This window comes from Natrix helvetica (assembly GCF_964273705.1).
Source record: "Natrix helvetica genome assembly, chromosome: 1".
Classification (NCBI taxonomy): Eukaryota; Metazoa; Chordata; class Lepidosauria; order Squamata; family Natricidae; genus Natrix; species Natrix helvetica.
This window is the reverse complement of record NC_138548.1, coordinates 215,979,517-216,005,942: the sequence shown is the minus strand read 5'-3', so window position 1 is coordinate 216,005,942 and position 26,426 is coordinate 215,979,517. Positions and strand designations below refer to the sequence as shown.

Here is a 26,426-nt window from a genome sequence, read left to right as displayed (position 1 = left end):
TCACACTGCATTCGTTTCAAAATTAAAGTCTTCATTTTCAAAATTAAGAGCCTTGTCCTGGGCTGGGCTCTTCCTGTGAGAGACAGAGAGAGCTCCAAACAGAGGTGTACGCAGATGCCCACGAGGCTGCCGTGTGTCTGTACAAAAAAAAGAGGGCAGGCGTTCCTGAAAGACTAAGACTTCGCCCTTTTATGCCAAAGGCAAGCGACTGATACGCGAGGGAACCAAACTTCGCTTTCCGATCAGATGCCCAGAGAGGCTGCTTTTCCGGTTACCTTGGACATTTGCTCTATGCTGCTCTAGCAAAGAACCAAGGAGCATTCTCATGAGCTCCAAGGGGCTCCTCTATCCTAGTCAGCAAGCTCTGTGTCGAAGTCCAAGTTTGAGGAAGGGGTGGGGGGTGGGGAAAGCTCCCGCTGAGAAAAGAAGTGGAGCTCGCCAAGATCACCCCTGCTTGCATCTAGACTGAAGTCCTGACCAAAAGGCTCCCCCATCCAATTATCAGAAGGCCAAACACTAGCAGTGTTGCTGACAAAGGATTCGTGTTCTGCCTCTGCAACAGGCCATCCTTCTACACACTCAAAGTATCTCAGATGGCCGATTGCAAACATAAGACATTTGTGGGGAGCGCCAGGAGAACGGCTGCTTAACTTGTCCGGTATGAAATTACTAATCTTCCTACATGTTTTTGAGAGCAATCTCTTCTTTCCTACCAACCTAGCCTGGAGAGCTAATCCCTATTCTTCTTTCCCAACCCATTCCCTAGGTGCCAACGTCTATTTTGGAATATATGGGTTGCATTCTTCCAACCCCTGGCAAGCACAAGCCAGGAAAAAAAAAACAGAACGGATACCGCCTCTGGTACCAGGCCATTTGGTGCCTGCTGGTCTTGCAGGAGCCCATACCCAGAAAGTTTAGGTAATTCCTAAGCTAGAGGAGGAAGCCCCAGACGGACTGTTTCAGTTCAAGAGCAGCCGAGCTGATTCCAGGAGCTGAGAAAGCACCAAAAGATCCAGGTGACGCTGGTTGGTTGCCAACAGCTGAATCCACTGGGAAGTCCTGAACCAACAATGGTTTATCTGAGAAAAACAAGATAAAAGAGATGAGATGAAGGACAGGTAGGTCCAGCACCTGCAAACGCAGTTTCATAGTTAAGACCAGAGGTGGCATTCAGCAGGTTCTGACCAGTTCTGGAGAACCGGTAGTGGAAATTTTGAGTAGTTCGGAGAACAGGTAAATATCACCTCTGACTGGCCCCCGTCTATTCTCTGCCTCCCCAATCCAGTGACGTGCGGTGAGGTTTATGGCTGGTGAGGCAGGTGACGTCATCAGGAAGGCGGGGAATGGGACCACGTGTGCTGGAGGCTCAGGCTGCCTCAGCCTCCAGCACACGTGATCCCATTCCCCGCCTTCCTGAGTGTGCTCCGCCGGCTCGCGCTCCGCAGTCTTCAAAAGCGACTGGGGAACGACAAGAACCTTCCTGCCTCTGCTGGACTTTGCGCGTTCCTCGCGACTGCATATTGCAATCGCGAGGAGCGCGCGAAATCCAGCAGAGGCAGGAAGGTTCTCGTCGTTCCCCAGTCGCTTTCGTGCCTTCGTCATCCGGGAGCGCCGACAACATTTCTGCCTCCGCCCTCCGCAGCTCCCGGCCGTGCCCGGACGGAGGTAGCCAGAATGGAGCCGAGGCAGTTCGGCGGGCGAGCGACCAAGGATCAGGCTGCCTCGCTTGCTCTTTCGTCCGCCCGGACTGCCTCAGCGGCGCTGTGGCTACATCCGTCCGGCCGCGCCTGGAAGCTGCGGAGACAGAAATGTTGTCGGCGCTGCCGGATGACGAAGGCACGAAAGCGACTGTCGCTATATATATAGTATATAATATTATATACTATTATTTCATGAAGAGAGGTGAGGCTCTGCCTCCCCTGCCCGCACGTCCCTACCCCAATCCCAATTGATCGGGAAGGAATGGAGATTTTACAGTATCCTCCCCCTGCCACGCCAACCAAGCCACGCCCACAGAACTGGTAGTTAAAAAGTTTTGAATCCCCCCACTGGTTAAGACTACTCAAAGCTGAGCGGAAGAGGAATTAAACCACATGGAAATTTCTCAAGCAGAGCAAGGCTCATTGTATCTACTGGCAGAGTTTACAAAATAAACCTGGAGACAGAAAATACTCACAGAACAGTATGTCAAGATCCTACACCTAAAGAATTCTGGGACTATCTGAATCACCACTTTATTACTTTCTTGTTATCATTTCTATTAAGCAAACCCAAAGAGTTTGTTTAGCCTATCATCTCAAGTAGGAGGACATGACTTTCAAGTAAGTCAGGATTCATAAACCAAGAGTAAAACCGTAGTTGTAAATGGAACAACAGTCATGATCTTCAGTGCAGAGGCACGCTACCTATGGGCCACATGATATTCTATGCCTTTTGGCATGGCTCACCGTCGTGCTGGCCATTCCTTTCCCCCACAATTTGTTGCAATGCCCGGTTGTACTATAACTCTTCCCCTCCACCAGTGCAAAAGTTGAAGTATTTCTACTTTGTTCTCCAGATTCTGTACTGAGCATAACATGATTTCAGGGATTTGTGGCAAACCTTGACAGTGGCTAAGACTCTGAGGTTGTTGATCAGAAAGGTCGGCAGTCCAGTGGTTCGAATCCCTAGCACTGCATAACGGAGTGAGCTCCCATTACTTGGCCCAGCTTCTGTACCCACCTAGCAATTCGAAAGCACGTAAAAAATGCAAGTAGAAAAATAGGAACCACCTTTGGTGGGAAGGTAAGTGTTCTGAGCGTCTTAGGCGTTTAGCCATGCCGGCCACATTACCACGGAGACATCTTCAGACAGCCCTGGCTCTTTGGCTTTGAAACAGAGATGAACACTGCCCCCTAGAGTTAGGAACGACTAGCACATATGTGCGAGGGGAACCTTTTCCTTTCACAGGTTATCTCCTCCCCAATTGACACTGCCTGCTTTATAATTCCTGCCACCTAATTTCAGACCAAATTGGACATCTGGTTCAAAGAGAGAAGATCAATCTCTCTTGCCCCAACCCTGCCAGATGATCTCAGGTAAGCCCAGTTCAAAGGCTTCCAGGCTTCCATATAGTATTAGCTTAAGGACCCAGGCAGTAAGAATTCTTCCAGACACCTCAGTCAACATTCTGATAGCATTGAAAAGGACACACTGCAATGATTTCACACCAGGCAGGGAACAAGTTTTACGTACCTACCAACTCACTGCCTTTCCCCTCCCAGGTCAATCTCATGCAGTTATCTGGTGGTGGCTTCTACCGACGGCCTCTTCGGTTATGGTACTGGGGGGACTCCCGGACTGGGAGCCCGTCTGCCCCCACTGCTGTGAGCAGAACACCACCATCTCCTCCAAGTTGCGCAGCACAGTCTCGGTGCCCTTGGGAGGCACCAGGGGGATCCGAGCTGGCTCCAGCACTCTGCAAAGGAAGACAGGCGGGAGTTGCTAGCAAACCCTGCACTCAGCATGCTACAACACTGTCTAATGGGTGTGTGGGAATGAGCGTGGGACACAGGCGGGGCAGCCACAGACAGGAACAACTGGCACATAAGAGACGTTTCTGCCCTTGGAAGGAAAAGGGGAGCGGGAAACATTTCAAAAGGGACCCTTCCCTAGTTTTCTAGGATGAGAGAAACACAGGTAACCCTCGACTTACAACAGTTTGTTTAGTGACTGTTCAAAGCTACAAATGGCACCGAAAAGAGTGACTTATGACCATTTTTTACAATTATGACCTTTGTAGCATCCCCACGATCATGTGATCAAAATTCGGATACTTGGCAACTGGTTCATACTTATGACTATTGCTGTGTCCCAAGGTTACGGGTGTTCTGACCGAGGCTTCCCAAGAGCATAAAGCAAACTCCTGGTCCCGACAAAAAACCCTTTTATTAATTTACTGTGAATTCTGCTCATTCACATCCAGCAAAGTCTTTCAAGGGAGGATTTACAGTCACAGACCTTATCTGGGTTGGAGAGCTGACAGGCCGATAATCTGCACACACCGGGAACAGGCTCCAGCTGTCTGTCTGCCTGACTGATGTCTGACTCTGAAGGCAGCTGATAGCTGGCATACGGCTCTGGCCCCATTTCTGCCTCTGACACAGAGCCCTCATCAGAGCCTTCCCCAGACTCCAGGACTGGCCCATGTCCCCCCCCCCCCCCCAAACTCCTCGCTGTCCGAAACTGCTGCCATCTCCACTGACCACTGGTGGGCCACAACACCTTTTGCAACCTCCTGACAAGCAAGGACAATGGGGAAGCCAGATTCACTTAACAACCAGGTTACTAACTTATCAGCTGCAGTGATTCACTTAACAATGGGGGCAAGAGAGGTCATATAACGGGGGCAAAACTCACTTAACAAAAGTCTCTGTTAACAACAGAAATATTGGGGTCAATTGTGGTCGTAAGTTGAGGACTGTACTTTCAGCCTCGGCAGGATTCTGTTAATCTAACCTTATAATAAGACAGTTAGTATTCCTGGCTGTGCTACCTTGCAAGGCTAACAAAAACTGATGATTCAGGTAAGCGGCTACAATGCACAGAAAGCAGGCCAAGTCCTGTAAACAGCCATAAGATCTGACCAGTGAGTCCAATTTCCATTGTGCAAGAATTTAAATTAAAACAGGTGGAGGGGAAAGATGGCCTTTTAGTCTCCGCTTGAATATGTCTCCTGAACACCACTTCTCTGGGGTCTATTGGGCCCACTGTTTTGCTAACAATATGTTTTTCCTGATATTCATTAAGAACGTCCATACTTAAATCCCTTCTTCCTCTTCTTCCGGGTGATGTCCTTTAAAATGTTTTTGACGATCGTGTTCGTATTTTATTTTATATAATCAACTTTAATCCCGGGTCACAGTTGGAGCACTAGCCATAGAGACAGACATGATATGCAAGGCTGCTCACATGTAGAAATGCAAATGAGAAAAAAATCGAAATAATGCTATGATATTGGATGTAAAATAAATGTGATTAGTCGAATCAACTCCATTAAAAGGGAAAAGTTTGGTGAGAAGAAATAGCAATAGCACTTAGACTTATATACCGCTTCACAGTGCTTTATAGCCCTCTCTAAGCGGTTTGCAATCAGCCTCTTGCCCCCAACAATTTGGGTCCTCATTTTACCCACCTCGGAAGGATGGAAGGCTGAGTCAACCTTAAACCTGGTCAGAATCGATCTGCTGAACTGCAGCTAGCAGACAGCTGGAGTAGCCTGCAGTACTGCACTCTAACCACTGCGCCACCTCGGTTTTGGCCCTTTTTCTGAACGCTGGATGAACGGCGGGCCAAACAAACACATTTTCTTAGGGACAGCCCTACCCAGCTCTTCCATAAGCCACAAGGCTCTCCAGAAGGGCCTCTTCTGCTGATGGAAGTAACTAGGCAGATTCACAGCAAGGCCAAGCCATTTCGGTCTTTAATGGTCAATGCCAGACTCTTAAATAGTAAGTAAGTGACAACCAGTGCAGATTTTTCCATTTAAGCATCATGTGATTCCTGTGTCTTGCACTGTTTAGCAGCCTGATCACTGCATTTTCTATTCATGACAACTTTCGGCGCGTCTCAAAAACGGCTCCGTGTAAGGCCTACCGTAGTAGTCAAGATGGGATTTTAACAAAGATGGGGATAATACAATACAATAGTAGAGTTGGAAGGGACCTTGGAGGTCTTCTAGTCCAACCCCCTGCCTAGGCAGGAAACCCTATACCGTTTCAGACCGATGGTTATCCAACATCTTCTTAAAGACTTCCAGTGTTGGGGCATTCACAACTTCTGGAGCAAAGCTGTTCCACTGATTAATTGTTCTAACTGTCAGGAAATTTCTCCTCAGTTCTAAGTTGCTTCTCTCCTTGATTAGTTTCCACCCATTGCTTCTTGTTCTGGATAATTGTTGCTAAGTCAGACTGGTCCAGGAAAAAGGTCGTGGTTGCGATACGAGCCATAGAGCTGAAATGAGCTGTTAACGCAGACGTTACCTGGAAGGTAATGACCGCAGGGGGACCAAGGACTATAAATCTGCTTTTTTCAACTGAAACCTCCCTTCGGTTCCCAAAATCAAGCAGCCATGCCATTGGGCTTGGGCTCACCTTGTTCTCACATTCAGACCACCACTGAGTTGAAGCGGTGTTCATAGAACTGCTGACTGTCTATGGAGATTCTCAGTCATCCAGGTCAGTGTTTCTCAAACTTGGCGACTTTAAGTCCTGTGGACTTCAACTTCCAGAATTCCCCAGCCAGCTATGCTGGCTGGGGGATTCTGGGAGTTGAAGTCCACAGGACTTAAAGTCGCCAAGTTTGAGAAACACTGATCCAGGTCATGGTTGTCCCAAAGGTGCTTTTTCAAGAGGCAACTGGACTTTCTGGTTTTTCTTTGAAGACGTTTCGCTTCTCTTCCAAGAAGCTTCTTCAGCTCTGAGTCTGACCCCATCATCCAGTCAGAGCGGAAGAAGCTTCTTGGATGAGAAGCGAAAGGTCCTCAAAGAAAAACCAGGCAATTCAGTTGCCTCTTTTTTTGAGTTAGTGTTTTTCAACTCTGGCAAACTTTTAAGAGGTGTGGAGTTTTACTCCCAGAATTCTTAAACTTCCAGACATCGTAAACTTATCAAATTGGAAAAACACCAATTTATAGGAAGTGTGAAAGCTTGGTCTGAAGGAGTTTAATATTGCTCTTTCTTTTCTCTGCTCTCTTACATTTTTTGCCATCTTCGCTGCATAATTGGTATATTGATTCTTTTCTTTTATTCTTCTGAAGATCTCTAAAGAAGTTATTTTGATTATTCTTGGCAGCTCCTTTTGAGTTTCAGCTTTCCTGAGTGCCTTCTATTTCCAGACTACTTCTCCAAGGCTTCTTTGTCTTTGATTCATCCCGTTCTGTCCTGGAACAGTCCTTGCTCACAGTATTTTCAGATTTTCGCTTAAATGTTTTGTCCAGTCACGCTGATTTCTTTTGCTGTGCTCCATGCTTTTTTTTTTTCCTCAATTGGAATCATCTGCACTTGTGCCTTTTGACTCTCCTTTTTTTAGGAACACTAATCCACGTACTTTGAGCTCTTTTCCCCATTTGCTTCTCCTGTCGCAAGAATAATTGCTCTGAATTCATTAAAATCCTCTTATTTTAAGCTCGTGATATCCAGTCAATTACACTTAGCTTTCATTTCCATTAAAATAATAAAAGTCTAGCATGACATAGACGCTTTCCCCGCCACCCCCAAGATTTCTGCTATTTCCCCTTCGATTGAGTCTTCCCAAACGGTCCTCTTGACTTTTTGAAGGAAAAAGTTTAAGGAAAGACACAAATTTCCTAGCAGGACCATGCTTTGTTTCCCAGAAGATGTTAAGATACTTGAAATGTAAAGTAATTACATTTGCTTTTTTGTTTAAATCATCCAATACATTTACAAGATATAAATCTCTATTACACGTTGCAGAATTTATACTTCTGAATAAAATAATATATCTATCTATCTAAATATATATATATGGCTGTGTGTGTGTGTGTGTATGTGTTTGTGTGTGTATGTGTGTGTGTTTCAGCATACCTCTGGAACGCCTAGAGCAATTTCAACCAAACTTGGTACCCAGATGACTTACTTTCTGGAAACAAATACTGTGGGGTGTGTTTTCTGTTATGATACAGCCTGTTGTGCCTTAAAATGGCTTCTACTGTATTGCCATAAAATGGCTTCTACTGTACAGCGCAGTGAGGTTGCCATGGTAATGGCTTCACAGTACTCCACAAGGGGTCTTCCTCTGGTAAGGGGGGAAATCCAACATTAGAAATTACGTTTTGTCCGGACATTTTCCCCCTATAAATAAATACCCCGGCAATGCCGGGTTATCAGCACTCATAAGTAAATAAATATGCCCTCCTTTGCAAAACACAACCAAATGAATCGAATTAGAAAAATAATGCCTCTTATTGATTAAATCAGAGACAGGGATGGTTAACATTTCATATTAGAGGTAGTCCTTCCTTAACTATGTAAATTAGGACCAGAATTTCAAGCACTAAGCAATGCATTCACAAAGTGTGATTTCACATGAACAAATCGCTTAGCCACAGCAATTTCCCAATAGGCCCTGTTGCCGTTGTTGAGCGAGCACTGTGGGTTGTTAAGCAAGGGCCTCCTTCTGGGTTCCAACAACTAAAGTCAATGGGGAAGCTGGTAGGAAGTTGCAAGTCTCCAGCGGTTCACAAGCACGCTGACTGGCAACTATACGGCATGCCCGTGACTTTCGATCTGGGAGCGGCGGCTGCTGCTGCTAGGTGGGTGGGGAGGTGCGCGAGTTTTTGCAGCGACACCCACGGGAGATTTTAGACCTGATGGTGGCTGCTGCAGGTGAGGGAGACTTCACCAAGCAATTTGCCCCCTTCCTTACCGTCTTCCCCATTGACTTTGCTTGTGGAAAGCTGGCAGGGAAGGTCACAAACGGTGATGATGGTATCACCATGGGGCACTGCTACTTTTGTTAAGAGTGCGTCAACGGTTGTCAAGTGGCCAGGTTGTGATCATGTGACCACAGAGGTGTGCAATACTAGAACTTTGAGGACCACGTGTTAAGTACCACTCGTTCAGCACCACTGAAATGTTGAACGGTCGCTGAGCGAATGGTTGGTAAACAAGGGCTAGCTGTAGCACATTTGAAATTCAGGCACTTTACAAGTATAAACTGTCCATTCACAGAGTCTTGTGTTTTGTCAAGTTAAAATACAATCCACTCTCCTAAATTAATTTTTTTTAATTGCATCTAATGCAGGGGTGAAATTCTACAAGTTCGGACTGGTTCGCCCGAACTGGTAGTAAAAAAAAATGAAACCAGTTTCGGCAAACCAGTTTTTCTGGCGATCAGCTGTGGCGCGTGATTTATATTAGCTAGAAAGTGCGCTCACATTGCTACCAAACCAGTAGCAAAGGTACGTGGATTTCACCCGTGATCTACCGGCTTTATTAATCAACTTCTTTCTAAGTTCTTTTGCAAGGAAAAACCCTTTTCATTTAAGGAAAGGAAGTAATCAGGAAGAGGAAGAAACTGATAAAAAAAAGAAGTCTGGCAGATCTAATGCTTAGAGGAAAATCCCGTTGCCTCTTCTGAGATATAACTGCTGCCAGTTACCTCTGCTAAATAATAACTGTAATTAAGTTACCCCACATTCAATATTTTACTTTATTTTTATTTCCTGGGAGAGTGGAGAGAAGTGAAAAAGGGAATATGCTTAACTCCATGGGATTATTTTCAAAATACCATGGCGAAAAGTATCCCTGGCCCCAAACACTCTCTGGGAAAGTTAACCAATCCTAAAATAAGCCTTGGAGATATTCTGACTGCTTACCTGTCAGAGGAAACTATGCCTGTGTGGCTCATAGAACGTCTAACCTGAAGGATGGAGAGAAAAAAAAAACAATAGCACTTAGACTTATATACCGCTTCACGGTGCTTTTACAGCCCTCTCTAGATGGTTTGCACAGTCAGCGTATTGCCCCAAACAACAATGGTAAGGACATAAACACAAAGTAATATCCTATTACTCTGATTGGCATGTGCACGGATAGATACAACTTCACAAAAATGCTTTGAGGGGATAGTCATTGTAGGTGTACAACTACACATTCCGATTTTTAAAATTATTAACCTAGTTTGACTTTTTTTCTCTAGCTGCCTAGTCTCTGGAAAAACGGACTCTCTTTAGTTCATCATATGCTTTAAGGGCTTAATCTCACAGATGACATCTTTTAAACCATCTGCCAACTACTTATCTGATGTACTTTCCCAATCTGTTGACCACTAGGGAACCTTATCCCCAGTCACTGGTGCAAGCCAAATCAGTAATAGAAGCAAACTAAGATCTGGAGGTTCCATGCAAACAAACAAAGAAACAAACATATAGATAGCAGTCTATTTCTCATCACAAAGCAAGTCTAAATTGCTTTTACAGTTCATATCACCTTTCACCAGCTGCCTATAGATAACTGCAGTTTGTAGCAGAACAGGATTCAAAACTCTCCACAGCCAACTTACCATAGGACAATTTAACAATTCAATGTAATTATTTAAAATAAATAAAACAAATACTTTAATTTTTGTCATTCACATTTCATTTTGTCCCTCCTTTTGCATCCTTTCTTTAATGATTCTTTTCCCCCACTTCTTTGATATTAGCGTAACTCTTGTCCCGCAGCAAGTTGTCTCGCGGTGAGTTGGCTGTGGTGAGGTGGCCGCTGTGAATTGTCATAGACCCCTTGACAGATAGATATAGCCCGGTTCCTAGGTAATATAAAAGCAACTAACTCAACATGATGATCAAAGTATGAAAATGGCAGTTCTTAGAATCAAAAATGAAAGCCAAGCTATATAATGGCATCTTTGCTCCAAGTGGTACAAAACACACGACTTTTCTAAGGAATGTAGAGACTTCCTGTAAGCACCTGTGAGACTTCCTGTCAGCGGATGCTTTGCTAGCTAGCAAGATAGCTTTGTCTGGGAAAGCACCACCAGATACTGGATCCAAGTCAGCATAATCTCTCCGAAACAAAGGAGATTGTTGAGGTCATCCCAAATGACCCTGGACAGTCGCTCCTCATGAGTAGACCATGGAAACTGTTCTTTTAATGGTCAGCTTATGAAAGTAGCGGCTGATAGTCAGGATTTACATCAAGCTAAAACCCACAAAGCAGCCTTTATAGACACTCAGCTTGACCAAGCCTTATGTCTTAATCACTTTTTTTGCATTTTGCATATTAGAGAGATTAAAACCCTTTGGAGTAGCAAGGTTTTACTGGATTCATCGACTAAATTTCTTGTCTTCTTAAAAGACGATGCGAATTTCATTTTAAAAAGTTTTTAAAAATTTATCATTTTTTTGGACTGCACAGCAAAAGGGTGCTTAGTATATGGATTTTGGAAAGCTAATGACGGATTAAGGGACCAGAAGGATTTGGAATTATAGCTTTGAATTATTTAGAAGATACTTTCTCATGGGAGAATGGAGATTGATTTCATTTTTTTTAATGATAAGGGCACTAAAAGCAAGAGGGTAAAGAAAGTGGAGCAGAAATCTTTAGTGCAAACTTTTGACTACCTCTCAGCCAAGTTTTTGCACAGAATGGATCAAACACTTGGTAAAACTGAAAGAGCATGTTCTATTGAAATTATAAAACAAAAGCAAGCTGCAACAGATATTGATGAAATTAATTTGAAGGTTGATTTAAATGTAATATAAATGGATCTAATGGATGACTTATTCCCTAAAGGAGATGAACAGACATTAAATCAGGAAACTAATTTGGTCAATTTCTTTCTTCTGGATATGCAAAAGAGCTTTGCTAGCAAAGTTTTTAAAAATGACAAACAAAAGGATAATTTTTATTTATGGATACAAGAGAATTCTGTTAAAATTCTGAAGGATTTTTCCTTTGAAACTGATATGAACAGCAAATTAACTCTGGGTCTTTTTTAAAGTGGGTTAAAGAGTATTATTAAAAAATCAGAAAAGATTTCTAAGATTGACTTTTTCAGTCAGGGTGAAAAGAAGAAATTAGTTACATCTGGCTACCCTAACTGGACATCTGCTGACAAAAATTGATTGCCAGAGTATTTGCACTGTTTTCTTTTCCTAAGAGATGAGCTATGAAAAAAATAGAGACTATGTTTTACTTAAAGATGACGATAAGTTATTAAAATTGTTTTTACCTGCTAGGATGAAGGGGGAAGTTACTTCTTTTTTTTTCATTCCTTTTTCACTCCCCCCTTCCTTTTTCTTGTATATTTGTGTTTGTAATTTGTATACTTATTGCATTGACTTTTATTCTTTTCCTGTATAATTCTTAACGAAATTATTTGAAAAGAAAGAATGTGTACTACAGCAGAGCTGTATATATTGTTATAATTTTCATTAATGAATTAAATAGGCATAATGGGTGCAATCAAGGGTTCAAAGTGCTGGCAGTTTCTTTTATATCTAAAATGGGCTGGTGCAGCCTATCTTAAGAGAGCTTTCCACAACATGAAGCCTTCTACACTACAACTCCCATTAGTCTTTGCTAAAATAGCCAGTACTTCAGGATAACTGAAGGCAGGGGTGAAATTCAACTGGTTCTATTCAGTTCTGGCGAACCAGTAGTGCTGGCGCAGGAGGCTCCGCCCACCCACCCGGACGTCATCACATTCCATTTTTGAAACTCTGCACATGCGTGGAAGGTCCTGCTCATGCGCAGAGGTGGCGCGTGCACTCACATTTGTGAACTGATAGCGAAGGTAAGTTGATTTCACCCCCGACTGAAGGGAATATGTTTGTTAAGTGATTTTTCCATATTCTGAGATCAAGTGATTACTCCTCCTCAAGTCTTTTTGTTTGTTTGTTAATATCATGTATAAATCAAAGAAATACAAGTTTCTAAACTATAGGATGGCTTTTTAAGTTATAGAAACTTATAATATAATACACCTTATCAACAGACACACATTTCACAAGACAAATGCCTTGGGCATTGGGAGCTTTTTCAGCGCACACATAATTCTGATGAAATATAAAACGATCAGTGTCAGGAATTTCTTTCACTCTGAGATATCATTCATTTAGCATTCAATAAAATGCTTCCAGAATGGTTCTTTGGTTATTATTTCCCATAAGAAATGAAATCAGGGCTACCAATTTGGTGATTTCCAGACATTTGGCTCTAAAACGCATACATTCCAGCTACCATAACCTTTGGTCAAAAATTATGGGGGCAGTAAAAAGGATTTACGTAGAACAAAGCTGCCTCTTTTTTTGATTATTGTATTTTTCGGCGTATAAGATGCGGCGGAATATAAGATGCTCCAAGATTTTGAAGAGGCAAATTAAAAAAGTTTTTGCACTCTGCAGACCTCCCCAAAACAGCCCATTTTTCGTGAAAATGGGCCCGTTTTTTTGTCAAAAAAGGGCATGCATAGCCTTTAGGAGGCTTGTAGAGTGCTCGGGAGGGGCAAAAATCAGTCTGTTTTTTGCTCATTTTTGCCCTCCGCAGCCCCCAGGAGCACTCTGGAGGCCTCCTAAAGGCTATGCATGGCCATTTTGGTGAAGGGGGAGGGGTTTCAGGAGGCCAAGAATGCTGTATTCAGTGTATAAGACGCACCCAGATTTTCAGCCTCTTTTTTGAGGGAAAAAGGTTCGTCTTATACTCGGGAAAATACGGTAATTCTATGGGAATGAAAAACAGCACCATAGCGTGACAATCTCTTTCCATGGCAATTTGGCATAAATACAGTTTTTCCAGAAGCAACCCAACTGAGCTTCTTATTAGAGTAGCACTAATGAATATAAATAGGGAAAAGTCTCACCCGGTGGGAATGTGGAAGTTTAGTGCCGACAAAATCAGAAGGCTCTGGGATGGTTGAAGGTTGATACAGCTCAGGAGCCAAATGAGTATTTGCAAACTTCATGCATTCTTCTAGGGTAGAGATGAACTGACTGCAGGTTGCCCGTAATAGAGACGAAGCTTCGTTCATCTTCTGGTGGGGAGTTGAGAGCACAGACAAGTGAAGCAGCACTATTGCATGGTGGCCCTTCCATCCTAATCCTCAGAGCCCCACCACCCAATCGGAGAGTGCTTGAGAGCTAAAAGGCTCAATTCAAATGCTCAGTTGGCCTCTACGTGCCCCTTTGCTGCCCAAATGGGCCGGCTTTCCAAAGTAACTCTATATATGAAAATTAATTCCCCATTCAGCTACGTGAAAGGATTGTATCACTTCAGCCAACCAATATTGACCTTACAAACTTACAAACCTCCCGCCGCCAACACTACTGGTTCGCCTGATCCGAGGCAAACTTGCAGAAACCCACCTCTGCCGCACACGGATTGGTTGTTAAATAGGTAGGATCCCACCCCTGTCTAGAGAGCTCTCTGTTTCCCATCCCTATCCTACAGTGATCAGAAATAAACTTGCGGAAAGTGACAAAGGAAAATGAATGAACACATGGTTGACAATATAGAATAAGACCTTGTTTTCTGCTTATCTTTTATCTCTTGTTTTTAAGATTGTAAAAATGGTGAGTTTTGGATGGATTTCTATCACTAGTGTGGGAGCTGCCAAAATTTTTTGTATATCCCCTTACCTTTCCCCATATATGTATAAAAACCAATACAATTTTTGGGGGGGAAAAAGAGAAAGAAATAAACTTGCTAATGTTGTCAGAGAATTAATATTCCACAGATTTCTTACCAGACCTGGTTGGGACATGCAAAAACAGAAACCTGCAATTGCTCTGGATTCTCTCCCACCCTACCTGGATGTCCAAAGGAGAGCCATTCTCTTGAGGTTGGGTTGCGTCCTGCACAGCTAGCACTTGCTGTGTCAGCGCATCGCAATACAAACGCAGCTCAGACAGTTTTCTTCCGAGGGACTCGTTGCTTATGTCCAGATCTGGGATAGACAAGCAAAGAATTTACACAAAACACTGAAAAGAACATTCACACAGCCCTCCCCCAGAGAACGCGAGACTTAAATCAGAAACAAAATTAGTTCGGATTCTGCCAGTGAAAAAGCTTGCGCCCTCTGTCACATCAAGATGAACCCCTAAGATGCCTTCTGTGATTTCAAGATGTGAATATCTTTCGAACCTTAATATGTGGATAGAACCAACACTGAAAAGAAAGTGCCAATGATGTAATGTGCGATGTAATACAGATTGTCAATGTATGTTCGCTTCATGTACCCTTTTCCCGTACCGAGTAAAAGTACATATATATATAAAAAGATTAGTAAAACCAAAACAACTTCCTCTGTTTCAATGAAATGCCACCAATTTATCTCTGGGACCCAAAGGCATTTATCTATGTGATCCAGGGACACAGAGCTGCTTTAAAGAGTTGCTGTTAGAGGTTGTTCTTGTTCCCACATGCTCTGAAGAACTTTTTTAAGGAAGGGTTTGCTAAGCTGGATTGAGTTACCTTCTTGGACTAGTGCAGTGTTTTCCAACCTTGGCAAACTTGAAGAGGTCCGGACTTCAACTCCCAGAATTCCCCAGCCAGCAAATGCTGACTGGGGAATTCTGGGAGTTGAAGTCCGAACATCTTTAAAAGGCCAAGGTTGGGAGACACTGGACTAGTGAACACATGTGCAATTTTGAAAGGACGGTTCAAGCCCTTTCACAACTTGGCTTCATTTTCTAAGGACAGTGTGACTCTGTGCCATGAGACATGGCAGATGAAGCATTTTTTAAAAAAAATAAAATAAACGTTTTAAAACACTGAAAATCAGATGAAGCACAGACTCTGGCTGGTACCAAAGAAGGTGCCTATGGTAGCACGCAATCTTCATTGAACTATGCCAGGCCTTGATAATTTTTTAACACACCAATATGAAGAAGAAACGAGGAGGGGATGAACTAAAGGAGAGCTGGTTTTGTGGTTTTCTGTGCAGGAATAGAGGAAAAAATATGTTAAGTGCAGTTGGTGCACAACTGCATCTGTGTGGGTGGGATGGAAGAAAACATTTATCACCCAATCTGCCAAGAGAGGCTTAGGCTTAGCCACCATCTCAGGGGTATTTATTCTGGGAAACGTACACATAATTTGTATCTGTGCGCACACTCAGGTTCCCAATATTTATTTAGGGAAGTAGAACTTCAGAATCGTCTTGCGCAAATAAAATAGCAATTACAAAGCCCAGGAAACCTTAACACTCTGCAGAGTAAAAGGTGAAGCGTCACAAGAACGGCCCACAAATTGCCAAAATATACATTAAAAGTATTCTAAGCACAGGCTTTGACTTCCTCCCATGCATGGGAAAGTTGACAAAGCAACTGAGGTCGTAAGTTACATGCCTAAGTCAGTGATGGCTAACCTTTTTGTTGCTGCGTGCCGAAAGCGTGTGTGTGTGTCTGCACCCATAATGCAATGCACGTACGACACCCCCCCCCTTCTGCCCCACCCCACTGCGCATGAGCACACCCCCCCCCCTGTGCATGCATGCACCCCCTGTCCCATTTTGGGCCTAGTAGGCCTCCTTACAGTCTTCTGGGAGCAAAAACGGGCCACGGGAGAGGCGCGCCAATCCCCCACCCCTCGCGTCTCCCGCATGAGCCCCGCCCCCAGCACATGCGAGGCAGAGACCTGAAAATTAGCTGGCCAGTGGCCACATGCGCAGTGGAGCTAAGATAGGATGACGGCTCGCATGCCCGCCGAGAGAGTTCTGCGTGCCACCTGTGGCACACGTGCCATAGGTTTGCCATCATGGGCCTAAGTGAATGATATATTCCAATAGTCAATAGTCAAGTTTGCCTGTAGTTAGATTTACTATGGATCCAAGACCGAGTAATAGTGTAGGTTGGGGCTGAGAGGGCTTTAACCAGAATAGGAAGGCATGCTTTGTGCTGTAGTAATGTGACTGGGTACAAAGTAAGAAACCCCCGGGGGGCTGCCACTAATCTGCTAGGCATAGGCACAGCTGTTGGATAAGCTACATAGTATAACCGTCCTGACAGCAACATAAAGCTGCTTTAATCTCTTTTCATATCCTAAAGGGGGGATTACTTGGAGGGATTAACATCCCCCTCCCTTACACTCAGTGATTTAGACCTTTGGGGGGGTTCCTATGTGAGTTTTCCCCATTGAAATTGGGACGGCTTGATTTAAAGGGGGTGAGGTTTAAAGTTAAGTGAGGGATGCCAAGCCATTGCAAAAGGAGCCATCTGATAGCAACATGGTAGGCAGTGGGAAGTGTAACATATAGGCCTGTAGGAAAATGTTACCCATGAATAACGCTAGAGCCACCTTGATGCGTCACATGACGCATGTCATGTTTGCCGAGTCAGAAAACCTTGGTTGAAATAAACTATGGTTTATTGTGATGTCTGAACCCAGTCAGTAAAACAATGCTGCAATTGGTCCTAGAATTCATTCTTCTTTCTCTGCACGTTAAACCCTTCATTTTTTTTTATTCTCATGGAGTCTTAATTTTCTTGGGTTGAGCATGAACAGTTTTTGAAACCAGCTGCAGCACTTTTTCATGGAGAACCTCAGAAACTGACCAATAAATGGGGAAATGCTACACTTGTCCATAGGACTGTCTGTGTTCTATCATTTAAAAAAAATGGCTTTTAAAAAATCCTAAAGACTTGCTTTTCAAAAGGGGGAATCAATTCTGTTCTTCCCCTCATTTTATTGCTGAAATACAGGTACAGTAGTTCTCGACTTACGATCACAGTTGAGGCCAAAATTTCTGTTGCTAAGTGAGACATGTATTAAGTGAGTTTTGCCCCATTTTACAACGTCTCTTGCTGCAGTTGTTAAGTGAATCACTGCGGTTGGTAAGTTAGTAACCTGATTATTAAGTGAATCTGACTTCCTCACTGACTCTGATTGTGAGAAGGTCACAAAAGGTGATCACATGACCTTGGGACACAACCACGGTCATAAATACGACTCAATTGTCAAGCATCTGAATTTTGATCACATGGTCTTGGGGATGTTGTAATTGTGAAAAACGGCCCTAAGTCACATTTTTCAGTGCTATTGTTAACTTTGAATGGAGTTGTAGCCCACTGGCAGCCAGCAAAGCTGGCAGCAGAGTTGGATAGTGAGGAGGTTGGGGAGGAACATGGGCCAGTCCTGGGGCCATGGAAAGGGCTGAGGAAAGCTCAGACCAGGGCTCTGCGTCGGAGACCGAGAGGGAGCTAGACAGCAGTGAGGCAGAGGAACAGCTGGAGCCTGTTCCCAGTGTGTGCATGCGCAGAGCTGCCAGAAGACAAGAACAACTAAGAAAGCAGGGTCGACTTGGGAGTAAAGCCACACCTTGCAGGTGATTGGCCCTTCCCAGAGGAAACAAAAGAGGAGTGAATGGGGAGGGGGCTTTTCCAGGAAACAATTTGTTCCTTCAGTTGTTTCAAGAGTGTAAAGTTCTGTTTGTGACTATAAGAGACTCTGTGCCAAGTGTTGCCTCGCCCTGCGTTGGAAAACTAGTTATCTGGTAGCTCTCTAAACAAGATAAGGTTTGTGTTGATAAATATTCCTCTGAAAGACTGTTTGCCAACCCTTGCTGACTGTGAATGAAAGGAATTCACAGTCGTGTAAATAAAAGAGGTTTTGCCGGGTCCAAGACTCTGCTTCTTGCTTTTTAAGGAAGCCTGGGTCAGAACAAAAGGTCACTAAACAAACTGTTGTAAGTCGAGTACTACCTGTACCTAAACATTGTCCAAGTCATCAAAATTAGCACTGGGGACCCAACAGCACATTCAGTGCTATTTCTACACTGTGCTCTTCTTTTGGGATTCTGACATCCATTTCTCTAACCCGTTGTAGGCAGTCAGCAATCTAACGATTACAAGGAGAGCCAAATTCATATATGCAAACATGGGTGTAAATGGAGGGGAGAGGTTGCAAATGGTTCAACAAACCCAGATATGTTTGCTAAGGAGGTGGGAGAGCAAAATACTCACTGAAGTTGACCAAGTACTTCCACTCAGTACCAACTAGCTCTACCAACCACCCTGTAAGCTTGAGCCCACCGATTCATTAACACAAAGCTACTGACCAAGAACCAACCTTTTTCTTTCTGGCTTCTGCTATCCCCGAGGCAGGCCTTGGAGCTGCCCAAAGCCACCAGCCATTTCTGTCTTTCAGCAGCGCCTCCTGCCTTCAAGTAGAAGTACTGCTCACCTGGGATGACCAACTCCATACGAGTAGAATCAGTTGCATGCACTACAGGAAGGATGAGAGAAATAAAAGTGTAAAGGTAATAAAGGTAATAAGGTAAATAAAGGTAAATAAAAGTGAGAATACAATCTTCAGTACCATCACCACCAACCGCTCTGCCATGCACAGGGTCACACGTCTTATTATTATGTTGTATATGATTTCATAAGAGACGCGGTAGCCCAGTGGCTAAGACACTGAGCTTGTCGATCAGAAAGGTTGGCAGTTCGGTGGTTCGAATCCCTAGCGCCGCATAATGGAGTGAGCTCCCATTACTTCTCCTAGCTTCTGCCAATCTATCTAGCAGTTCGAAAGCATGTAAAAAATGCAAGTAGAAAAATAGGAACCCCCTTTGGTGGGAAGGTTACAGCGCTCCATGCCCCTTCGGCATTTAGTCATGCCGGCCACATGATCACGGAGATGTCTTCAGGCAGCGCTGGCTCTTTGGCTTTGAAACGGAGATGAGCACCGCCCCCTAGAGTCAGGAATGACTATCACATATGTGCGAGCGGAACCTTTATCTTTACCTTATGATTTCATGGCCACCAATGGACATTTCTACCTTGTATAAGATGAAGGCTTAAGAGGGGAAAATAAATTGATCTTTTTACCACTCAGAGATATTCTGGGGCTAAAGGAATATCATCTCCTCAATTATGTAATCTGCAGGAAGCACAGAGCATAATACGGTAGCGAAGAACCCAACCAGAACTCTCCAGATGGAAGACATCCACCTCATAAAAAATTAGCCTAACTGAATGAAAATGCCTTTAAAAGTACAGGTTTTGGAACACTGCTTCAAGCTTTCGGAGCTAACAAGTCAGTTTTCCAAATGCAACCTTTGTGCATTTGATAACGAGAGATAAAGTCTGCCTACTTCATTTACTGACATTTGCAGATCAAGCTACTGTTCAATCACAGTGGTAAGACAAGACTCCCCCCCCCCCACCCGCGTTTATTTGGCAAATTCACAAGCCTCCTACAGATTGTTCTTGATGTACTGTTTGAACTTAAGATAGTGCTGAACACACCGAGTTATAAACCCTGCCTAAAGTTACAACCATTGAAGGATTCCCACCTATCTTTCCTCTTCATCTCAGTCGCCCAACCAGCCTGCCAGAGATTGGTTGCCAGTCTCTGCCACTCCCCTGCCTTATTTTGCTCACTGCCTACTTCCTCACCAATCCCAAACCATACCCAGAAGGTTCAGGCCTTTTCCCCACTCCACCCTGCTTGCAACACCTGGGCCATTGACTTTTGCCTTTTTGTCAGCTGCTGACAGGTGTGCCAAGCTGATGTGAGGTGCAACCAGACAGCCAGTGTATAACATGCAGTGTTTTTGAAGGCTAAATAGTGCTTCTGTCTACAGAAGCATTGTGTTTTCCAGTTTCTCGCTAGAACACTAGAAAATGCAATGTTTCCTTTAGAAGCATTGTGTTCTCTAGCTGTCTCTAGTCAGAAAGATAACGAACTTGGTATTTCTGAAAAGTCAAAAGTCTAGCACAGAGAGGGGAGGGAAATTTCTGTGGCAGATCAGAAAAAGGAAGTTTGGTTCCCAAAAATCCATGTTTACTTTCTCTAGCCCAGCGCAGCAATTCCCTTCTGCACATTGGGGAGTGGGGGGGAGGGAGGGAGACAAAGGGAAAGAGAGAGAAAGAGAGGGGGGGAGGGAGGGAGGGAGAGATGCCCTTGAGCTACTGTAGTATAATGTGATATTGGGAGAGAGAGGGAGCGCTGTGGTGGTCTGGAGAAATGAAACTCGGATCTTCGGGATCCAAACTTCATTTCTCTGGCCCATCACAGGAGTTCCCTTCCATGCAGAAAGGGAAGATATTTTGTTCCATCCATTTAATGACCGCAACTGGGAAAGCTGGGATTGTGGTCATTGAGTGAAACAGTCATATAGCTATCTCGCTTAATGACTCCCAACAACTTACAACCATAATTCCAGGCCCAAATGTGGTTATAAACCTCAGGCTACCTGTGAGTCAATACTTAAAAGAACACTGGGGATGCCCAGACTACAGGCATGGATGGCAGCATCATGTAACTTCTACAACGTAGGTTACAAGTTCCAGCGTATCCAAGTCAATTCTGCAGAATCTAGGCTCTGCAGCATGCAATGAATCACTGTAACCTGCATTATTGTCAGTAGACTACCAATCCACTGTTTGAAGGCTAAAAAGCAACAAGGCTGATGGTCCAGATCTGGGGTCCCTAGATATTAACAGTATATAATTTGGGCTTCAAGAGAGCCAGCTTTATGCAGTGCTTTAAGATATCATGCCTTACTGTGTTTCCCCCAAAATAAGTCAGGGTCTTATTTTCTTTTGACCCCCGAAATAAGCGCTTGGTCTTATTTTCGGGGAGGTCTTATTATTTTTGAGGTGCAGGAGACAGCGAATGTGGTCACCTGATGGCTGCTGCTGTGTTGCAATATTTTTGGGGGAGAGCTTATTTTGGCGCATGCGTTCAAAAGCCCGATTGGGCTTATTATCCAGGGAGGTCTTATTTTCAGGGAAACAGGGTAGAAGACTGTGAATACTAGTCTTGTCTTAGGTACAAAACCAGTAAGGTGACCTGTGCCAGTCATTCCCTCTCAGGCCTAGAAAGAAGGCAAGGGCAAACCAATTCCAAAAATGTTGCCAGGAAAGCTGCAAGAACTTGCCAAGGCGAAGACTAATTCAATCAAGGCTAATTCAAAGGCACAAAATTTAGTAATTTTTATTTTAAAAAATCTGGGCTTCACTGAATGGTTGCGTAAGAAAGTAACTAACGAAGAAAGTAAGGCACCACATGCCTTTAAAGGAAGAGCACCCAATATCCGCAAAATAAAGCAAGCAACAAGGTGAAGCTCCTGCAATTCTTAGCAGAAAATAGATAATGCACAACCCCGAATGGAGCGAAGTTTGGGAAAGAGAAATTACATTTTTTCTAAGTACTGAAACTGCCTACCTTTGATTTCACATACAGCCATCTTGATGCTGCCTTTGCTGCCTTTGCCCACATCATCCTGAGAGTCATAATAGGAGAGGATGCCATTTTCTAATACAAAGTATCGTGGCTGCCAACCTGAGGCCAGAGAGGAAAAAAAAAGAGGGCAAATTGGACCTTGTAGGCAGTTTGCAGTGGGGGGGTGGGGGCGGCAAGTGAGGGAAACCAACTAAGCTTCCCCATATGTTTGGAATTAGATTAACTTCCCAGGAATTTCTAAACTAAATTGACTAAGGTGGGCAACATGGTTATTGTGGTACTATTCTTAATTTATGCCAGGCTCCTTGCCTCTCCATATTGATTGTTTTAAAATATTATTTATAATTAAATTAGAAGCAATCATGCTGTTGAGGGCTGCTCATTCATAAACCACCAAGTACAAACCTCAACTGACAAATAATATTTGTCACTCTCTCTAGTTTAAAGGTACTTGGATTTTGGCCCAAGGCTTGGTCTAACAGACAAAACCCACAGCAGATTCACCACACAAATAGCTTCAATTCCACTCCACCCAGGAAAGAATCAGTAATACAGAAAAGTCAAGTGTTCAATTCAGGAAGCCTCTGTGAGTTAGTGCCCAATCTATTTAGAGTTTGGAATACCCTCCAGGAGAAATCTTGTCTGTTCCGGATTACTGTGACTTTAGCACCAGGCAAATACATTTCTCTTTTCCTTAGTATTCTAGGATTTTGAGCCCAGCGTTTAAACCCAGATTATAGAAAATAATTCTAATTCCCTGCATGAGATGACAGTATTACTATATTTTAGGTTCTATTCCCCATGCAGTCTCTTTGGGGCATTATTCTATTTTTCTATTGGATCAGATGGGGTGTTTATTCTTTTATATAATCGACCCAAGAGAAAGTTTATTGCTCAGTAGTTATAAATAAAAAGGTCATCAATTCCTCTCCTCTCATATTTTACTTTATTTATTTATATCCCATGTTTCCTCCAACAGCTCAAGCTGGCCTTATCTCCATCTATGCAATAAGATGCCAGAGAGTATATGCCCAGCTCAATCCCCCAGTGAGTTTTCAGGGCTGAGGACAAACACAAATTTGGGATTTGCTAGTTGCCATCCTTCAATTACATTGTATTGGCTTATGAATATGGCTACTCTGGGAACCAAGTGCTTACTTACTCTGCATTAAAAGGGATGTCCATAGCAAGCTTTTATATACTGTATACATTCCAAGAATAAAGAAAATGGACTTCATTGGCCATAAATATTTTGTTCTTTAAGAAGAACAAAAAAAAAGGTACATATATACTGCCATGAAGATTAGAGCTATCAATAGTGACTACTTATTATATAGGGCAGTTCTTTATTTCAGAAAGCTGCACTTTAAATCTATTTACTTTTAATTAAACAATTGCTATCTAATTAGAATTTGTTAATTAATTAATAATTAAATCTACTTTGGGGAGGTTAAGGTTTTGAATTTAACCTTTGCAAAGCAATGTTATAATCACAGACAATTATTATTGTTTATCTTTATGAACCTCTTCCAGATTCCCCCCCCCACACACACACACACTCTGCGGGCTTGTGCTTTATGTCTTTCAAGAAAAGTACAGTCACTTTTTCACAAGTTGCAGTGTTTCACATCAACAGGCCACCTGGCAACGGCCGAAGTTTATTCTTTCCCTGCGTTTCCAAGCTGGAGAAGCCGCTTTCATTTCTTCCAGTCGCGCAGCTCTTTAAAACAGTTCTTTGACCATTAAAATATTGGTGGATCGACCCTCCTGACCCGGGAAGAAGAGGCAGGGTTCCCTTGCAAAAGGGATTCGTTGCATTTCGGGGGGCGGGATCAGAAACGGCGAGACCCTGAGAATCGGAGTACCGTCTGCGGTGAACAAAGATGGGAGGAAGCCTGGGTTTGCTGGGTGCTCTTTCCTATTTTCTCCAAGGGCTGCGGGGAGAGGAATGCAGGCGGCCGGGGAGCCGAGGAACCCGCATCCGAGCTCCCCCGATAGTCGCTACCTCGAAGACAGGCCTGATGCAACACACTCCCCACTCACCTGAAAGATAGTTGGTCCATTTCAACAGCGCTCCCTCCATCACCAGCGCAAGCTCAGCGCCGGTCTGCCACGCCGATCCAATTGCGGCCCTGCGCCGGCCAGGCTCAGCCAATCATGGGGCATGTGCCGGTCGGAATGGGGGCGGGGCGGGTATGGAGAGACAGAAAGAGAGAGAGGCAGAGACACAGAGAACAGCACAGGAGGCGGACGAGAAGGAAGACGGGGGGAGGAAGCGGAGGTGGGAGAAGCGTTTAACGAATCGGACGAGAAACAAAAAGCCGGAAATCTCTCTAGGAGCCAATTACAAAGCGCGGACCCTCGCACTGACTTCAGGGCAATGTAGTTCCGAAACTCTTCTAACGGCTCCGAAGCTGGAAAATGCCAGCCCTCTCTCTCCCAGCACTTCCTCGACTCGTTTCTGTTAGAAATGTGGCTCGGCAGGCTGTACGGAACTGTTAAGGGATATTGGTTAGAGCCCGGTCTATCCAAGTTGGTTGATGTAATGGGTCTCAAATGTCTAAAAACGTACAGATTCAGGCTGTCATAGTACAGGTGGTGGTTGTCAAATATTTCACATATTTCATGTTTGCCTGGAAATCCATCGTCTTTGAACCCATACATGTAGGAGAATAGCCATAGCACTTAGACTTATACACCACTTCACAGTGCTTTTACACCCCCTCTCTAAGCAGTTTACAAAGTCAGAATTTTGCCCCCAATAATCTGGGTCCTCGTTTTACCAGCCTCGGAAGAATGGAAGGTTTGAGTTGGTGAGGATCAAACTGCTGTCAGTGAGCGGAATTAGCCTGCAATACCGCATTTTAACCACTGCACCACCACGAATCCCGATAAAACAATCAAGAAAAGCACCATTGGGTCCCACTGAGTTTTGTGAGATTTATCCTGTAATCATGGCTAAAAATGGCTGTTTCATATCCTTAGACATGCACTTTAAACCCTCCACATGATATATTCCTTGAAGACCAAGTGACTGATTAAGTTAAAGGTAAAGATAAAGGTTCCCCTCGCACATATGTGCTAGGCATTCCCGACTCTAGGGGGTGGTGCTCATCTCCATTTCAAAGCCGAAGAGCCAGCGCTATCCGAAGATGTCTCCGTGGTCATGTGGCCAGCATGACTAAATGCCGAAGGTGCACAGAACGCTGTTACCTTCCCACCAAAGGTGGTCCCTATTTTTCTACTTGTATTTTTTACATGCTTTCGAACTGCTAGGTTGGAGAAGCTGGGACAAGTAACGGAAACTCACTCCATTATGTGGCGCTAGTGATTCGAACTACCAACTGCCGACCTTTCGATCGCCAAGCTCAGCATCTTAGCCACTGAGCCACCACATCCCTTGAGCGACTGATTACTAAACTATTATTTGCACAATAACATGACATTTGGAGAGTGACCATTTGAGTTAGAACAGTGATGATGAACCTTTGATATGCTTATCAAAATTGACACATTTTGTTTTTGGGTGACATGTCAGCATCCATCAAAATCTGACAACTATTTTCTCTGTTTGAATGAGCACAAATACAAGAAATATGAGATCCTGCACTACCCAAAGCTTAAAATGTATTCTCCCCATTGATATCAGCACATGACCTTCAGAATTGTGATCGGTGGTGACAGGAGAGAGACAGCAGCTTACAAAATATGATAGAAACAAGACAGCCACACAGATCAGGTGTCTTCCAAACCACTGCACAGAGTGGTGGTTTGCACAGCGAAGATCATTTTTAAGGTGCAAGTCCAGAGGATACCTGCAACCACAGAGTTCAAAGTGAGCGCACTACAGGTAGTGCTCAACTTATGACCCCAAAATTTATGTTGCTAAGTGAGAAAAATTTTAACTGAGTTTTATCCCATTTTACGACTTTTCTTGCCACTTTTGTTAAGTGAATCACTGCAATTGTTAAATTAGTAACACGATTGCTAAGTGAACCTGACTTCCCCATTGACTTTGCTTGTCAGAAGGTTGCAAAAAGGGATCACATGACCCCGAGACACTGCAACCATCATAAATGTGAATGGGTTGCCAAGCATCCAAATGTAAATCATGTGACCGTGGGGATGCTGCAATGGTCGTAAGTATGGAAATCGGTCATAAGTCACTTTTTTCAGTGCCGCTGTATCTTTGAATGGTCATTAAGTGAACTGTTTTAAGCCGAGGACTACCTGTATCAGTGTTTGTATGAAATCAGTTTTTTCATTTGTATGAACAAGTGGATTGAACTAAAAATGAATGTAGAAAGTTTTCTCCTTTGGGGGACAGGGAGCTGGCATGCCAGCAGAGTCAAGTTAGGCATATTCTGAATTTTAACATGCTGGGCCCAAAAGGTTTGCCATCAGTGAGCTAGACTACCAGATCTGGGCTGCAAATATCTGCTTGACTTCTACAGTAGTAATTTAGATCTGATAGCTCTAGCTTACAGAAACCAGCTTCTATTAAATAGGCTCCCATACCTTGGAGTATATTTGTGTCTAATTTTTTAAATCAGTTAATAGGGAAAGCTGTCCTAAAGATAAAAGAAATACTGACTTGTAACTGACTCATAAGCGGAACCAAAATTCATTCTTCTGCACAGTATGTGTCACAAAATTTGATGGTTTGTGTCTGATGCTGACCTGATGCCTAAGCAGCATATAACTAAACAAGTTGTGCGTATATATAATATAGCACAA

At 43.7% G+C, this 26,426-nt stretch overlaps 1 protein-coding gene across 4 annotated transcripts; it reads right to left on the bottom strand.

The window, feature by feature from the left end:
- Positions 1-10: 10 nt before the first annotated feature.
- On the bottom strand, positions 11-23,955 carry LOC309385032 (pleckstrin homology domain-containing family A member 3-like). Of its 4 annotated transcripts, none has more exons than XM_081939084.1 (8): positions 23,733-23,955; positions 21,672-21,788; positions 18,567-18,722; positions 14,309-14,445; positions 13,363-13,533; positions 9,377-9,420; positions 3,235-3,457; positions 11-1,079 (listed from the first exon to the last, which is right to left on the bottom strand). In XM_081939084.1, the coding sequence occupies exons 1-7, from the start codon at positions 23,770-23,772 to the stop codon at positions 3,271-3,273; spliced, it is 852 nt and encodes a 283-aa protein (XP_081795210.1). In that variant the 5' UTR covers positions 23,773-23,955; the 3' UTR covers positions 11-1,079; positions 3,235-3,270. The 4 variants fall into 4 exon arrangements, with proteins under 4 accessions (XP_081795210.1, XP_081795211.1, XP_081795212.1 ...); XM_081939085.1 differs by having other exon boundaries at positions 3,239-3,457; XM_081939086.1 differs by having other exon boundaries at positions 13,363-13,530.
- Between the last annotated feature and the right edge of the window lie 2,471 nt (positions 23,956-26,426).